The sequence below is a fragment of the Bos javanicus genome, chromosome 14, assembly GCF_032452875.1.
Source record: "Bos javanicus breed banteng chromosome 14, ARS-OSU_banteng_1.0, whole genome shotgun sequence".
NCBI classification, from domain to species: Eukaryota; Metazoa; Chordata; class Mammalia; order Artiodactyla; family Bovidae; genus Bos; species Bos javanicus.
In genome coordinates, this window is record NC_083881.1 from 74499485 (window position 1) to 74517138 (window position 17654).

Consider the following 17654-nt stretch of genomic DNA (forward strand, 5'->3'; position numbering starts at 1 on the left):
CTGCATGACCTCTTGCAGTTCAACTTCTTCCTTTACCAGCTCACCCATGAAATCTGCTTTGTCAACTCCTTCCACCCCCGAGTTAGCTGTCATGCCTGGCATAGCCTCCCTTTTCAGCCTGGTCTGTGTTTCTCTCCGGTGGGCCCTCCTGCCCCTCTGCTGGCCGCCCCGGAGAAGCGCAGTTGTTGGCACGGGTCTCCCTTCCCCCTTCCTCTTGGAGCCTAACCATCACCTGCCCAGGGCCGGTGGCGGCTGCCGCCCCTGTTCGCGGCCTCACCCCGCGGCCCGCGTGCCAGCAGCCCCCGCGTCTTGCCCGCCGCTCTCGGCGTTCTGGGCAGCCAGCCTCTCCCCGCTCGCGGCTCCCGCCCCTGCCCGCCGCCCTCCTTTCCTTCCCGACCCGGTTCTCCCCCGGGGCTCCCCCGTCCCGGTTCTTGCCCGCGCCCCCTCTGGCCCGGCCTTCTGTGAACACCTGGACCACCTCTTTGGGGTCCAGTGTGTCCCTGGGTCCCCCGGGACAGAGCATCTTTGGCAAGCCAGCCTTTCCTTTGACCGGGATTTCCCTCTAGACCCCCGACCCTCCGCCGCCTTTTCCCGAAACCAGGTTTGCGTCTCGCCCCCCGCCCGACCTCTTCCCGCCCCGGGCGGAGCCCCCGAAGGCAGGGTGCAGTAGTGATGGCAGAGGGAATCGGGGGCAGCAGGCCACAGGCTTGATCCCGGGGGCCAGCAAAGTTTTGGCCGCCTCAGACTTGCCATCTCCTGCTCCTCAAACTTGGCCAGCGGGCCCCGGACCCGCGCCCCCAGCGGCGCCCAGGGATGCGGGGGCTCCCCCGATTCCCGGCGCCAGTCCGACTGAGGGTGCCGGTCGCCCCCGCGGGCCGGGCCGCTCCCCAGCCCACACTAGGGGCGCCGCCGGAGCCCCCCAGCCCCTGCCAGGGGAGGGGCGCACTTGTTTCTCGGTGCTCGGCAGAGAGTGGCCGAGATCCAAGGACCTGGCTTCCCAGTTCTCCGATGCGCGCCTTGGGATCGGCTGTGGGTGTCGGGTTCCGACCGCGCTTCAACCCGGGCCGTTCTACCGGGGTAGCTGCTCGCAGTGCGGTACAGTCGCGGTTCCCCTTTACTAGCCGGCTCCTTTAAGAAGCGCGCGCGTGCGTGTCCAGTTTTGTGTATGTGTGTCTGTTCGTGTGCAGATGTGTGTGTTCGTGTGCAGATGTGTGTGTGTGCGCGTGTCCGGTTGTGTGTGTGTTCATGTGCAGATGTGTGTCTGTGTGTGACTGTGTGTGTGTGCGTGTCCGGTCGTGTGTGTAGGTTCGTGTGCAGGTGTGTGTATGTGTATGTTCGTGTGCAGGTGTGTGTGTGTTCACGTGCAGATGTGTGTGTGTGTTCCTGTGCAGATGTGTGTGTGTGTATCTGTGTGTTCGTGTGCATATATGTGTGTGTGTGCGCGTGTCCGGTTGTGTGTGTGTGTGTGTGTGTGTGTGTGTGTGTGTGTGTATACGCGCGCGCGCGCGAGCGCCGAGCCCGGGAGTGGGGCGGACCCCAGGAAGGCGGAGCTATGTAGATTCTGGCCGCGCGTTCGGAGGGCGCGGGGAGAGGGACGGCGCAGCCGAGGAAGCCGGAGCGGCAAGGCCCTGCCCGCAGCGGGAGGCGGCGGCGGCGGCGGCGGCGGCGGGGGCGGTGGACGCTCGGGCTGGAGGCGGCGGCGGCGACTCGGAGCCGAGAGGCGGCCCCGCGGGGGAACCTGGGCGCCACGGGCCCCCGAGGATGGTGAGGGCGAGCTGCTGCTGAGCTGCCTCCGCCGCGGCTTCTCCGGGGCTGCCAGGCGCGGGGGCCGCGTCCCCTCCCCTGCCCGGCGTCGGGTGAACCTGCAGGCTCCTCGCCCACCGAGGACTTCTGAGAGGAAACAGGAGTGGGGAGAGACGAGAAGCCCGGGGGGATTCAGGCCATCCGCGGAGGCACAGTTCACTATGAGCGTACTCACCTCCAGCACTGGGAGACGGCTGGATTTCGTGCACCATTCGGGGATATTGTACTTGCAAACCTTGCTTTGGATTTTATGTGCTACCGTGTGCGGAACTGAGCAGTATTTCAATGTGGAGGTAAGAGCGCCGGGGCTTTCTTCCTTCCCCTTCGCCGGGGCTGCTCCCCGGACCGTTCCGTCCGCTCCCTGGATCCCGGTAGCCCCCGGCCGCCGGGGTCTGCAGACATTGTTCCCCTTCCAGCCGCCGGGACCCGTGTTGAGTTTCCCTGCGTCTTAGGTGATGGATGCGCCTGAGACAGAATCCGTTATCCCCGGCAGCACAAAGCGCGGGGCTGCGCGCTCAAAGACACGATCGTGGCCAGTCCATTCTTTTTACCAAGGAAGGAGGCGAACGCCTACCTAGAGCAAACGTGTAGTCGAATAAAAGCAGTCTGAGTTGGTGATAAATAAGCTGCTTCTGCTCGGGTAACACAGATTTCACTGCTTGGCATCATGTGCTTGCTGCCTTGGTATTGTTCCTGAAATCTTTCTCCCTGTGTTTTGTGCCTAACAAAGGAGGGTAAAAATCAAAGAGTCTAGAGGAGAGCGTGGGAATCCTTGATCTGTTTAATAATATGGCTGGGTGATAAAACACTTGCCTAGACAGAATCTTTTTCTCATTTAGTCATAACTTAATACACTGTAACTGGATCTGGCTACACAGAGGGCATGAAAGCCGTCTCATTTTAAAGTGTCTTCTCTTCCCCTCCCCCGCCAAGTGAAAATAAATGTGACCCAGTGTAGTAGTTCTGAGGTGTGTCTTTAACTGGATTTCACGCTCTCATGGCAAAACAGAGAGAATGTGGATTGCCATTTGTTTTACGTGGATAGCTTTGGGAACCGACAGACACAAAGCAAAAGGGAACTTAAGGATAACGACTTGTCAGAGCTCTGCCAAAGTACCCTTCCTGTCATCAACTCAGCACTAAAGCCAGTACCATTCAGTACATCAATGGAACCTTGTATACACCTGGTTTTTAGTCAGTTTATCACCTACAGGGCGGAAGACAAATAAGAAGGGCTTATTGTCTTTGTAAAGACAAAGTATACTCTTTTTGGTTAGATCTTCAGTCACCTCAAACGAATTATGATTAAGTCCCTGAAGACTAATGTGATTTTCTTCCCCCTTTATCTTTGACTCTTTAAAGCTTATTGTCATTTTGTTGCGAGTGTGTGTTTACACAACAGCAGAACCTGTTGCACAGTATTTGACCATGTTTCATAGAACAGATTTATATACAAAGTGTGCATAATAAATGGTATATGTGAGGGCATATTCTGAATATAATTCTGCATTTGTATGAACTGTTCTTAGGACTGCATGTAGTGATGGTAGAGAAAGTATTTGAAAAAGTAAGAGCATTCATCAAAAGCTAACTTTGCAGATATTAAGTATGATCATATTACACCAAAACCCCAATTCAAACCAAAATCCTTTGAAAAATACCACTTTGTTTTTCTGAATACAAAGAGGAAAGGAACTGTTAAGTCCGCACTTTCCTTGGTTGCCAATTTGAACTTTTGGAATTGCATGCCACAGATGGATTTTTGTTTCTAACACTTAAGAGACAGTTTAATGTGGAAATGAAGAATTAGTTCATAGACTAGAGGAATGAACGTGGCAAGCAGCTGTTTATAAGGTTATAAAGAGAAGGGCCTATTGCTTCAGGTTGAAGTGCTGGTGGGGAGGTGGGGTGTTGGGAGGTGGTTAAAAGTAGGCGTTAGTTTTTATCTTGCTCACTCTGAAAAGGAAGGGGGAGCTTGGGTTCTTGGCTACCTGTTTTGGAAAAGTCTTAGATTTGCTTTCAGAGATTATTGGAATAACATCAGTATACTGATGATTATTTTAGGTTTCCTTTTGAGCCTAAACATAACTGGGCTTGTATTTGTTCATAGTTTGAATCTCTCATTCAGTTCCAGAAGATATTATTATGTGAGAAAAAGTTATGATTTTGCTAATCAAGATTTTATTTTAGAATTTCCATCATTCTCTTTCTTTAAGATATATGTTTAAAAGTAGTTCATGGAAAAAGTAGCTTTTTCCCCCCCATTTGGAGATTATTTAAGTTCATCCATATTTATTACACAATGCAAAAATTTAATTATGAAAGATAAGAGGCGTGTGCTATGTCTGATACAAAGAAGATTTTCTAAGATTTAAAGTAGATTATGTTTCAGAGTTTGCATTATTCCCAAATAGTTTTTTTTAAAAGCATTTGAACATATCATTAGTTGGGTTTATATACTTATATATGTGTAATAATAATCTCTTATTTTTTAAAAATCGTAAGGATAGATGCTAGTTAATTCAGCATACTATAAAAAACACAGGAGGATAGGATGTTTTCTGACATGAATTTCTGTCTGATTCACTTTTATTAGATGTTTCTTTTTGGTAGGAAACACTAATGGGAAAAATAATCCATCACATCTTCAAAAAAGGCATTTATATAGTGTTTCCCATTCTGGTTGCAAAACATACACTGAGAATGCTTTATTTGATGGGTGGACCATCTTAAAATAAACAGTAATGGTGTCAATCATGCATGAAGCTTGTATCATAAATTTTTTTTTGCTAGCAGGCACACTAAGTTATTACATTTGGAACGAAGCTTCTAAAAGAAGCTTTCTGTGCTGACAACTGCAATTACAATGCTTTAATTCTTGCTGAACTTTACAATTGGTGGGACCCCCCATATTTTTCCTTTCTACAATTTAAGGTTTAAAAACCTATGTTCCCTCCCCACTAGGTGGGACTAAGTTGGTTAGAGCTATTCATGTTATTTCTTTCCTGTTTGATTTTTGAGAGTATAAATATTTGAAATTTTTAATTACTCAAGCAGGAGATATTTGTTAATATGCTGATGAAAGCCTGTTACAGAGGAAGAGTGCGTTTTGTTTTTTTTTTTGTGTGTGTTTTGTTTTTAAGAAGCAAAAAGGAACATCTCTTACAGCTAAGAAGAAGGGTGAGGCACTACCCGAAGTAGTACTATGGAAGACATTCAGTTAATTCCCCTCCTTATATACTTCAGGTAGAACACTTCTTAATGTTAACATTGCTGTATACCTTTGTTGATTTTTGTATATCATTGGATCCAGTTTTGGGGAGTGGGCCTTTCTCTATGTAATCATTGTCATGATGCAAAGGAGGTACATTGTTAATATTAACTAAAACTCAAAGACTGTTGTCTTTTGATTAGAGGTGTTCATTAGTCAGTAGAAGCTAAATTGCTAACAAAGAATCCTGAGTTACTCTCTACATTCTAAAAAGTCATTTTGTCTCTAGAATAATGTTCTTGTTGTAGTGGAAATTCTAATGATTCTAGAACTCCTTAAGACTGCAAGCACTTTTATCCTGAAACTTAAGGTAGAATATAGTTCATAATCAATAACTTTCATCATCAACTTTCATAGTTTGTCACGTGTTAAGTATTTATGTGAACAACATGTTCTTTATTTTTTAAAAATAATAGCACACATTATTCCTCTAGTGAGGAAATTTATTTTAAACCAATTTAATGGTAAAATAAAAACGTGATGCTGTGAATGATGCACAGATAAAAAACCTGATAAAGCAAAAATTGATTGTGTTGTCTCTTTCTTAAAGAAAGAAGAGAGATTCTAGATTTCAAAAGGCTATTCTATGACAAATACTATGAATTGTGAGCGTAATCCTTCTACATTTTTCTTGCAGTATGTTTCTTTAGTATTTATTTACCTTTCTCAGGTTTATCTGAATCTACCTATAAGTTCAGAGTTTGCTTGGATTAGCTTTGTACTGCGTATAATCTTAGCAGTAATTAGTGGTGAGACATTTCCGAGGTAAAAAATTGTATTTTACAGATTTTAAAATGTCAGATGTTGGGACCTTTTCCTGTTTTTGTTTTCACTTGCTTAAATAATCAACATGCATTATTTTATTTGCTAATGGAAGGATGGTGACAACATTATCTGGTCAGCCTCCTTGAATAAGGTACTCTAACCATATCCTTTAATTCTCCACTGTAACAATTTTATACCAGTCAATAGCAGGTGCTGCATAACTGATTCATTAAGGTTTTTAACCTGCAGCAAGATTCCATGCTTTGGAATCCCAAGTATGCTGGCCATTCAGAATGTCATCAGGGCCAAGAACTGTGACCAGGAGACCAGAAGACTCACTTGTCCTCAGGATCCTCAGCTTCTCCTGCGTGTTCCACCTTAACTGTGTGTTTCTCTATTCAGTGTTCTTGGTCAGGTTGCCCAAATCTAGCGTTTTTCATGAAATGCTTACAGATGAGCCTATACGAGTGAGGTATATTGTCTCTTACCACCCCCGAGAAATCCACAAAGAACAACCATCCAAGCCCATCCCTCTGTCCAGCTGGGTTTTGTTTTTTAGTCTCTTCTTCCTTTTCAAGGAGGAATAGGGTTGGTTTCAGTAGTAACTTTTTAGTCTTTAGAGTCAGGTTAAAAGTGACAGAGCTAAAGTTCGTCTTTCTTTTTCATGCTGTTTCAGGTTAGTAACAGAAGAAAATTTCAATGCACTTTTTCAGTGGTATAAGTATTTTCTCTTAAGTTGGATTAATCAGTTATTTTACATAAATTTATTTTTAAGGCCTGACTTACTTCAGAGTACTGCTCAAAATGTACCTCTTCAGAATATTTGGTAAATGACCAATTGAACTTATTTCTGGACTGCAAAAAGAGACACTGGACATTTGAATCAATTAGTTAAATATGTTCATTGTCAAAGAGAAAGATTTATTTCATCGTGCTCCTTCAGGAGCTTTCTGAGGCTTTAGCACATTTATTTAAAATTGAGATTGTCCTCTTTTATGTCACATTGCATCACAATTTATTTTATATATCTGTGAATGTAATTATATTCATCAGCTCATTTTTATTGTGGTGGACTATAGTTAGTGATTAAGAGCACAGGTTCATACAGATGAACTTATTTACACAACAGGAAGAGACTCATAGACATAGAAGATAGATTTATGGTTACCAAAGGGGAAAAAGAAGGGGAGGGATAAATTAGGAGTCTAAGGTTAACAGATACACATTACTATGTATAAAGTAGGTAAACAACAAGGATCTACTATATAGCATAGGGAACTGTATTCAGTATCTTGTACTACTTTATAATGGAAAATGACCTGAAAAAGAATATATATTATATGTATATGTACATATATATGTATATGTATATATGTATATATATATGCATACAAAATGAATCACTTTGTGAAAAACTAACATAACATTGTAAATCAAGTAAAAATTTTTTTTAAAAAGAGCTCATATTCTGGTGCCAGATTGCCTGAATGCTAACCCCAGGTCTTTTACTTGCAAGTTAATGATTAAGTCAGTAACAGACAAGACAGTCTATGTGAGCCTCAATGCACATGTCTTTAAAACAGAGATACCAACAGTACTTTTCTCGTAGGGGGTTATTGTGATGATTGAATGAAGAGATGTACATCATATTCGGCAGATAGTGGATAGATATCTAACTTTTTAGATGTTATTGGTGAAAATAAATGCTGATTCAAAGGTACTTGGCATGATAGCATCTAATTACAGAAAAGTCTATCAGGTTAGAATATACCAGCTGGTCTAGGAAGATTTTAATACTTTTTAAATTTTTACAAAATGTAATATATTGAAAGTCAACCAAGCTCACATCGGTACATTTTCTTCCCGTGGGTTTTTCTTAGACAGTTTAGTTCAAGAATGTGATTTTCACATTTTGTCTTGTCATCTGTTACTATCATAGAATGTCAAGTTCAGCTCACACCTTCTTTTATAAGACTGGGTTTGCTGAAATCTGTTCATCTTTTTTAATACTATGGAAAAGAAATAGGCCTTTATGATTTAGTAGGCCTGTTTATTTTAATTGACTCAATGCCCAAGTGCTTCCTATTCACAGTAGGGGTGGGATTTGATATATGACTTCAGCTAGCTCTATGTTGTATCCCAAATTTAGAACATAAGTCTTTTTTTTTTAATTAATAGGGGAAGGAGGAGGATGGGCAGAAAAAAGATTAAAGTGGTTTATTCAATGACAGTACAGTTTAAAATAAAGCAACTTGTTCATGTCACATTGGGAACAGAAGATAACTAGCAATATAGGGTAATGGAGACCTAGAACAGAGGGTCAAGGGACATGGCCTTTAATTTTGGTTCTTGTACCAACATGGCTTTGATCTGGGGCAAAATGGCAATTGAACTGTCACTAAAACCATTTCCAGATGTGATGTTCTATTGTATTCACTTCCAACCTTCAATTTATGTAGCCAGAGAGGGGAATTGTACGTATTTACCGTGTACATTTGGGGGCAACTAGACAGCCAAGGTAGAGTGTTCAGATTTTTTTTTTTTTTACTGAAATGCCTATCATGAGGAAATACAGAATGTGCAACTTAAATCTAACATTTGTTATCATATGTAGTGACACAGGGCGTTCCATTTTGGAAATGATCCTAGCCTTCTGCTGAGTAGTAAAAACACTGGCAGCAAATTATATGTAATTTGAAAATCAATTTTTGGCCAAGGTAGCAAACTTTAAAAATTTAATGTTAAAAACATGGCTTGATGTTATTTTGAAAAATACATATCATCTACAAGTGGTACTTCAGTCGTAAAAAGGCAAGTTGGAGTGAGATCAAAATAGTTTTTTTGGGGGGGAAAGGAGCCTCAAAATTCAAATCCATCTATCTATCTATAAAATATATATGCATGTTTTATAGTGAAATGAACTGCTTATACTGTATGCCCCTTTTGCCCACTGTAGAAAATAATTTTGGCACCTGGCTCTTTGAGGGTTATTTTAGTTCTTCACATTTGATTTTGAATGTGAAAATCTGACTGCATTTGTTTTATGAAATATGCAGCTTATGCAGACAGCAGACATATTCCAGGTAAAGAGGATAAACTTGCTGCGTAAAAATAGATGTGACACTCAATGTTTTTCTTTTGCTTTCTTCCCTTGGGAAAGTCATTTATAGATTTTGAGGTTATTTATGCAATTGTGTTTGACTGTTGATTCCTATCATTTAGCGCTCTGAATGGATGTTCTTCGTGTTAGTCTCACCACTACCTTTTGGCACTGTGCTTCCTTGGGTTTGGATCAGTGGAATATCTTGATGAGCCAGGGTAATAAGCTTAGCCAAGAGAGTGAGAGTAACCCCACAGCAGGCCCCTAACCTTTGACTGTGACCTGTGGGTGTAGTATACAAAAGAAGGCTAGAGGGAGCTAGTCAGCTGTTTAAAGATTCCAATGGGAGAGGTTGGTTTAAAAATCAAGGCCAGTAGGTGCAATTAGATATCTTAAAATGAATCATAGCCAATCATAGGGAGCTTAAGGAAATCAATGAATGATTCATGATTGAATGTGTGAGCTTTAAAGGTTTACTGATAGCCACTTGGTGCTGGTTATTACATATTTGATGAACTAAGAAGGAAATTAATACTTTTGGGGGAATTTGGGGGGAGTTCTGGGCATGACAATATGACAAAGATGGTTATAATGTAGGGCTGCTTTATGTCTCCCTTTTAAGTGTAGAATAAGTCAGCACTATCCATAATAGTGACTGTAGGTGCTTTTGGTATTCTCACTTTAACTAAAATGAATGAAATGATTGTAGTCTTATAGATTAAAGGAGGGATAAATCTAATTTGACTATGCCTTTTAGATTATATGTAGCAAAAATCTGCCTTTAGAAACTTATCAGACTATGGTTATTTTATTTTTTAATATTTACCAGGGGAATTTATTGAATGAATATTTTTTGATGAAAGGACATTTTAAAATATAGGTTTTACCTCTTCATCTTTTAAAATATATGTAAGGAATGAGCCACTGAAGTGTGAAACAGTGCTTTATCTCTAAGTAGGCAGCTTTAACAGGTTTTCAGATGAGCAGATTTTTCCATAAGCGGGGGTTCAAAAAGGGGCAGTCTCTAATGCATTGGGGAATATTAACATTTAATGAAGATATTATAATTTACTCACAAGCGTTAGTTAGATTTTTAAAGGTTCTCATCTGTCAATTAAGGGAAATACGGATAAATGAAGTAAGCCATGGACACACAGACGGATATTCTCAGTCCTTAGAATGATGTACTCAAATGACAAAATAAACAAACCCAAATAGATTACTCACCGGAATGGGATTTTACAGTCCTTGTTTCCAGTTCAGTTCAGTTCAGTCACTTAGTCATATCCGACTCTTTGCGACCCCATGGATTGCAGCACGCCAGGCTTCCGTGTCCATCAACTCCCGGAGTTTACTCAAACTCATGTCCATCGAGTTGGTGATGCCATCCAACCATCTCATCCTCTCTTGTCCCCTCCTCCTCCCACCTTCAATCTGTCCCAGCATCAGGGTCTTTTCCAATGAGTCCTTGTTTTAGTCATGCTCAAACTAGGAGAGAATAAACTGCCATTTTTTTTTCAAGGAGGCTGGATACTTTTATGAACTTGATTTCATGTCTCCCAACTGCACGCGCCTGCGTTGATGTCAGTGGCATTCAGCGGGCCTCTGCAGGTGGCTGAAGCAGTCAGACCCAAGTCATGTCAGTGGAGGCAGTTTTTCCATGAACTTTTCCCTGCTGAATTCATACCATGTGTTAATAGGTTCTCCTTGTTTTTAGCAATTAGGCATTTGAATGTGAGGCTTCTAATACCTGGGCATTTATTCCTCCTTTAAATAATTGCAAGCCACTTCCTTCTTGTGGTCCTACTTGTTATTTTTCTAGTTGGAATCTTGTGGGACTTTATGTTTTAGACATACTACAGGACACTTGACCTGGAAATTGGGTAAAATTTTATAAGAAGTCACATTTTTTTACTCCTCTCCTTTTTCACTGTGGATAAGGCAGAATAGATCCAAAGAATTTCCAGAATCCACTGTACACTCAATGATTTGCCTGAAATTGGTAATCAACTTATAAAAAAGCTCTTGTGGTTTCAGATAAAACTCTTTTGGACATCTGCGTGTTTTAATATTACAACAGCTCTGTCATAGACTTACTGACTTGCTCCTTACTACTTACTATGTAGATGGAGTGAAATTATTTGTCCCATGGGTGACTCAGACAAATTACTAAAACAGTCTTTGATTTATTTTGACCATTCATAAAGTGGATTTGTGTTCTTTATTGCTTGACTATAGCACAGGTTTTTTAATGACAGTATTGAGACAATCCCAAGCAGTTTCCATCTTAAGAACAGGGTTTATCTGTTTCCTCATTCTTGCCTATAACTGGGAATATAGAAGCAATTATATGCTGGCATAATATTCTAACTAGACAAGGTCCAAATAACCAGTAAAATGGGCGTGCCTGGAACTGATTTCATCGAACATGATGATAATAAAAGCAATGTTAATTAGCACTGGTTGAGCATTTGCTATGTGCCTGATAGTGTTCTGTTTCATATCTCTTAACTCATTTAAATTTTATTACAATCTTGTGAGTTAGTACTACTATTTCTGTTTCACAGTTGAGGAATCTGAGGTATGGAAATGTTGAGGAACTTGCCAAGGCCACATAGCTCTGGATTCTTCTGAAGTGAAATAGCTCAGAATCAAAGCAGGCAGGTTGGCTGTGAAGCCCAGGGTCTTAACCAAGTCTTAACAGGCAAGAATTAACTCCTGGGTTTCCAGTAGGGACAGTGTAATCCACTTGCATCGTTCACATGTTGCATATTCCAAACTGAAAAGGAATCGTTGACATGCATAAAGAAAATGTGAAATCCATCCTAGTATGGAGACTTACCTGGAATAAAAACTGAATAGACTGTTATTTATTTGATTTGTTGATTCAGGATTGATTATGTGGTACTCAATATAAAGTTACTGTTTAATACCTTTTATAAGTTTTTACTCATAGAAAATTGGTAACCTATATTCAATTGCAAATAATAGTTAAGTTATATATAACATTAAATTAATCATAACATCTCATTCCTCAACTATTTGTCATGTTGCATGCCCTCACAGTAAGTGTGATTTTCAAAGGTTTTAGGAAGATCTGATTACATTCCAGGATAAAAAGAATAGAACGTTTTAGAACATGGAAAGGAAAGCCTGTTAGATCTGTGTTCCAGTGTCCTGCTGGGAAAGAATGTTTATGTGGATGGCTGCTGACTGTCATGAGTTCTGGAGTTTATTATTTTTATATATTGCTTTGATTGGTTAGAAGCTACAAGGAAACATGTTTATTTAATCACTTCTAATATATTTCTTTGTGTGTGTGTGTGAAGTTGCTTCAGTCATGTCTGACTCTTGTGACCCTATGGATGGTAGCCTGCCAGGCTCCTCTGTCTATGGGATTCTCCAGGCAAGAACACTGGAGTGGGTTGTCATGCCCTCCTCCAGGGGATCTTCCTGACCCAACCTTGTCTCCAGCATCTACCTGCATTGGCAGGCAGGTTCTTCACCACTAGTGTGATCTAGGAAGTCCAATACATTTCTTTACTGTAATGTAAAAGAGAACTTATAGATAGATCATTTCAGATAGATAAAGTGACTCAGAGCTCGCTGTTTCAGAATAGGCTTGATATTTGTCTTTATTGGAGAGGGAGTGAGAACTTCATCTTGGTGGTTGACCTAAGGATGTAACAAAACTTCAGTCCTTAAGCTTGTTGCTGTGTATAGCTTTCAAGGATCACTTGGTCCATTTATTAGCCTTTTAAGGAAAGACTATTTCTAAACCAATTTACAAAGGTGATTTTATAAAACATAGTCAGTGTTAAATATTCATTCAGCTGTCTCTCACTTCCTTTATAGGCAGTGTATCATAATGGCTGTGTTCAAGAACTTTGAGAAAAAATGCTTAAACATCAGCTGTATCACCAAAGCTCAGTGAACTTGAGTGAGCCAAGTTATTGACTCTGAGCTCCAATTTTCTCATGTGTAAAATAGAGGTAATAATACTCAACTCAAGAGTTGTTCTAAGATTAAAGAGGTGAAGGATAATGGGTCAAGATAAGTTTTAGGCTACTGACTTACTATCTCTTGCTGAAATTAAAAAAAAAATGGATAACACATGAAACAGTGGGTTTTAAGTCATTGGATGTCAGGTAAGGAAGGATAGTCATCCTTGAAAGATGTGACCCAAAATCAGCCCTCATGTCAATTTACTTCATTGGGAGAGTTTCCAGGTGACAGTACAGGGAAGACAGAGCCAAGCAGACTCCCTGAATCAAGGAGATGAAGCTGGGCGTATGGAGAAATCAAGGAGGTTGGAATTCACAAGTCAGAATACCAGGAGCATTCTGTAGGGTAAAAGCATGGAGATCCGCAGGGCACTCCCCTTGAGCATTCAGTTAAGGCCTGATCTGCACCTTCCTTTGAAGTAGCTGGTGCAGGCTAAGGAGAGAATCAATCAGCAGAATCGGAGGGGGCCATGCCTGCAAACCACACAGGGCTGGGAATAGTGTCCATTCTCACCAGCCACACTGAGAAACCTCATGATTAACAGGGTGTTGGACAGAGGACTCAGAAGCATCTTGCTCCAGTTGTTGTTCTTGTTTAGTCGCTCTGTTGTGTCCAACTCTTTGTGACCCCATGGACTGACTTCCAGACTTCCCTGTCCTTCACCCTCTCCTGGAGCTTGCTCAAACTCATGTCCATCAAGTTGGGGATGCCGTTCAACCATCTCATCCTCTGTTGTCCCCTTCTTCTCCTGCCATTAATCTTTCCCAGCATCAAGGTCTTTTCTAATGAGCTGGCTCTTCACATTAGGTGGCCCAAGTATTGGAGCTTCAGTATCAGTCCTTCCAATGAATATTCAGGATTTATTTCCTTTAGGATTGAGTGGTTTTATCTCTTTGCCATCCAAGGGACTCTCAAGAGTAATCTCCAACACCACAGTTCAAAAGCATCAATTCTTCAGTGCTCAGCTTTCTTTATGGTCCAACTCTCACATCCATACATCGCTACTGGGTAAACCATAGCTTTGATTATGTGGACCTTTGTTGGCAAAGTAATATCTCTGCTTTTTAATATGCTGTCTACATTTGTCATAGCTTTTCTTCCAAGGAGCAAGTATCTTTTAATTTCATGGCTGCAGGCACCATCTGCAGTGATTTTGGAGCCCAAGAAAGTAAAGTCTGTCACCGTTTCCATTGTTTACCCATCTATTTGCCCGTGTTGGGACCCGATGCCATGATCTTAGTTTTTTTTGAATGTTGAGTCTTAAGCCAGCTTTTTCACTCTCCTCTTTCACCTTCATCAAGAGGCTCCAGTACTGGGGGAAAAAAAAATATCCCTAGAAAACAGATCTAATTTTGCTTTAAAAGTCTTAAAAACAAGACCTTAAAGGAGCAAACGTTTTGTTAGTGACTAAACTCAGTAAGAGATATGGGAATACAAAAATCCAGTACCTAATAGGTTAAAATTCACAATGCCCGACCTCCAATAATAAAAGTCACCAAGCATACAAAAAAGAAAGAAGACACAATACGGAAAGAGGAGAAACACCAATCTATCCACAATGCCCTCCGTCAGTGATTTCTCTGACTTGGCACCACCTTCCTCATGTGTTCTAATAGTAAAATAGTGGGCACCAATACCCCAACTTCCTGCCTTTCACTAATTACTTCTAATCAGTTTTCTCTTTTCCTATAACATGTATGTTTATCTTTTCCTATAATATATCTGTATGCATGTCTCTTTTCCTATAACAGACTGAAGAGTCTGTTCATTTCTCATTTCTTGGCTCCAGCTCTACTTGGAGCCTCTGTATCCCTGTTCTGGACTCAGTATATTATCTCGTGGCCTGCACGACCTGTCATGATCAGACCCCACCCCTCTTTCTAGCTTCATAGCTCCAGGTTTATCTACTGTGGTCTTGATTTAGCACAGCAGTCGAACTAAAGGTCCTATACAGGCCTAAAATTACTGAAAACCCCTGAAAGTTTTTATTTTGTGATTTATATCTGTGTTTACAGTTCTAGACAATTAAACCTGCTACAATTTAAAAACATTTATTTAGAAATTCATTTAAAACCAACTTTAAGTTAATATATTAACACAGATGACATTTTTATGAAAAAAAATTTTGTAAGAGAACAGTAGTCAAAAAAGACATTGTTTTACTCTTCTTCAAATACCTTTAATATCTGACATAAAAAATTGCTGGATTAAAAAAAAATTGCTGGATTCTCATATTTTTTCTTTTTTTAAACCATTTTGAAAATTGAAGTATAGTTAGTATTTAATATATATATATTTATATATATATATGCATTCATATATAGATCTTTTTCAGATTCTTTTTCATTGTCGGTTATTACAAGATACTGAATATAGTTACTTGTGCTATACAGGTCCTTGTTTTTTATTTTACATCTATTTTATATATAGTCGTGAGTATATATTAATCGAGGTCCTAATGTGTCTATCCTCTGACCCTCTGCTATCTGTTTGGTAACCATAAGTTTGTTTTTTATGCTTCTGTTTTGTGAATAAGTTCACCTGTACCATGTGTTGGATTCTGCATATAAGCGATACCATATGGTATCTGTCTTTCTCTTTCTTCACTTCATATGATCAGTTGTCTATAGGTCCATTCATATTGCTGCAAATGGCATTATTTCATTCTTTCTTGTGGATGAGAGCAAACAATTTTGAACTTTGCATGGAAACACAAAAGACCTTGAGTAGCCTAAACAATCTTGAGAAAGAACAGAGCTGAGACTTTAGACTGTATGACAAAGCTACAGTGATCAAAACAGAATAATAGAGGCTCAAAAATAGACACATAGATCAGTGGGACAGGACAGAAGGTCCACAGATAAACCCACACACTTATGGTTAACTAGTCTACGACAGAGGAGGCAAGAACGTGTAATTGTGAAAAGACACTTTCTTCAGTAAGTGGTGCTTGGAAACCTGGACAGCTGCGTGTAAAAGAATGAAATGAGAACATGTTCTAACACCGCATACAAAAATAAACTTAAAATGGATTAAAGACCTCAATGTAAGACTGGGTACTATAAAACCCCTAGAGAAAACCATGGGCAGAACACTCTTTGACATAAATTGCAACAATATGTTTCTAATCTGTCTCCTCTGTTCAGTTCAGTTCAATTGCTCAGTTGTGTCTGACTCTTTGCAACCCCATGGACTTCAGCACGCTAGGCCTCTTTGTCCATCACCAACTCCCGGAGTTTACTCAAACTCATGTCCACTGAGTCGGTGATGCCATCCAACCATCTCATCCTCTGTCGTCCCGTTCTCCTCCTGCCTTCAATCTTTCCCATCATCAGGGTCTTTTCAAATGACTCAACTCTTCACATGAGGTGGCCAAAATATTGGAGTTTCAGCTTCAGCATCAGTTCTTCCAATGAATATTCAGGACAGATTTCCTCCAGGATTGGTTGGATCTTCTTGCAGTCCAAGGGACTCTCAAGAGTCTTCTCCAACACCACAGTTCAAAAGCATCAATTCTTTGGGGCTCAACTTTCTTTATAGTCCAACTTTCACATCCATACATGACTACTGGAAAAACTATAGCCTTGACTAGACAGACCTTTGTTGGCAGATTAATATCTCCGCTTTTTAATATGCTGTCTAGGTTGGGTTCCAAAATCACTGCAGATGGTGATTGCAGCCATGAAATTAAGAGATGCTTACTCCCTGGAAGGAAAGTTATGACCAACCTAGATAGCCTGGTGGGCTCCAGCCCATGGAATCACAGAGTCGGACACAACTAAGCGAGTTTCACTTAATCACTTAATTATATACTAATTTTTACATATGTCTTAGCCAGTTTCTGAGTATAATTTTGTCCATTCATCTATTTAAACCTTCCTGGGAAAATATCAAGCGATTTTGCTTATTCCCTTCAGTAGTGTTTTGCAGGTTTCTATAGACAAGGAGTTAATATTTTTCTTTTCTGTTGCTATTTAGAATGGGAACTTCTATATTTAAAGAAAAGCTATCGATTTTTTATATATTATTTTAAGTAAACTTATATATAAATTTTAAGTAAATAAATCATATTGTATCATATAATCCTTTTGCAGAATCTCTTCATTTGTCTAAGTACATGGTTATGTCATTTATATGCAAAGATAATTTATACCTCCTCACTTTTTCTCTAATTCATTCTTTTGGGTAATTGCACTGACTAGTTCTTCCAAAGTAGTATTAAATAATTATTGTGATGCTAGATGCATTGGCTTTAATCTGACTTTAGGGGAAATGAAGACCCGTTTGTTTTCAATTCTCCATCATTAGCCTTTAAAATAATTAAAATCCTAGTTGCTTTATCCAGGATACTTCTAGAATCTCTGTATATTGCCTTTAAATTAAGATTGGTTACGACTACAGAGCATTTTTAGCATGATGAGAAATTGAAATTTGGTCTTATTATTAATGTTCTTTACTCCTTGATTTTAGCATGGGTTTGTCTTTTAATATTTCTTGGTAGTTTCCTTGAAAGTTTGACTCTCTGAGTTATTTATTGTAGTATTTGCATGAATATCACAGTGGTTGCTGCTGCTGCTGCTGCTAAGTCACTTCAGTCGTGTCCAACTCTGTGTGACCCCATAGACGGAAGCCCACCAGGCTCCCCCGTCCCTGGGATCCTCCAGGCAAGAACACTGGAGTTGCCATTTCCTTCTCCAATGCATGAAAGTG

The 17654-nt window shown here is 40.5% G+C and overlaps 1 protein-coding gene across 1 annotated transcript in view; it reads left to right on the forward strand.

The window, feature by feature from the left end:
- The first annotated feature begins 1645 nt into the window (after positions 1-1645).
- Positions 1646-17654, forward strand: part of MMP16 (matrix metallopeptidase 16) — a 386972-nt gene continuing 370963 nt past the window's right edge. Inside the window, exon 1 of the mRNA XM_061439431.1 lies at positions 1646-2096. Within this exon, the coding sequence (XP_061295415.1) occupies positions 1965-2096 (132 nt within the window). The 5' untranslated portion in view covers positions 1646-1964. The remainder of the gene's footprint in view (positions 2097-17654) is intronic.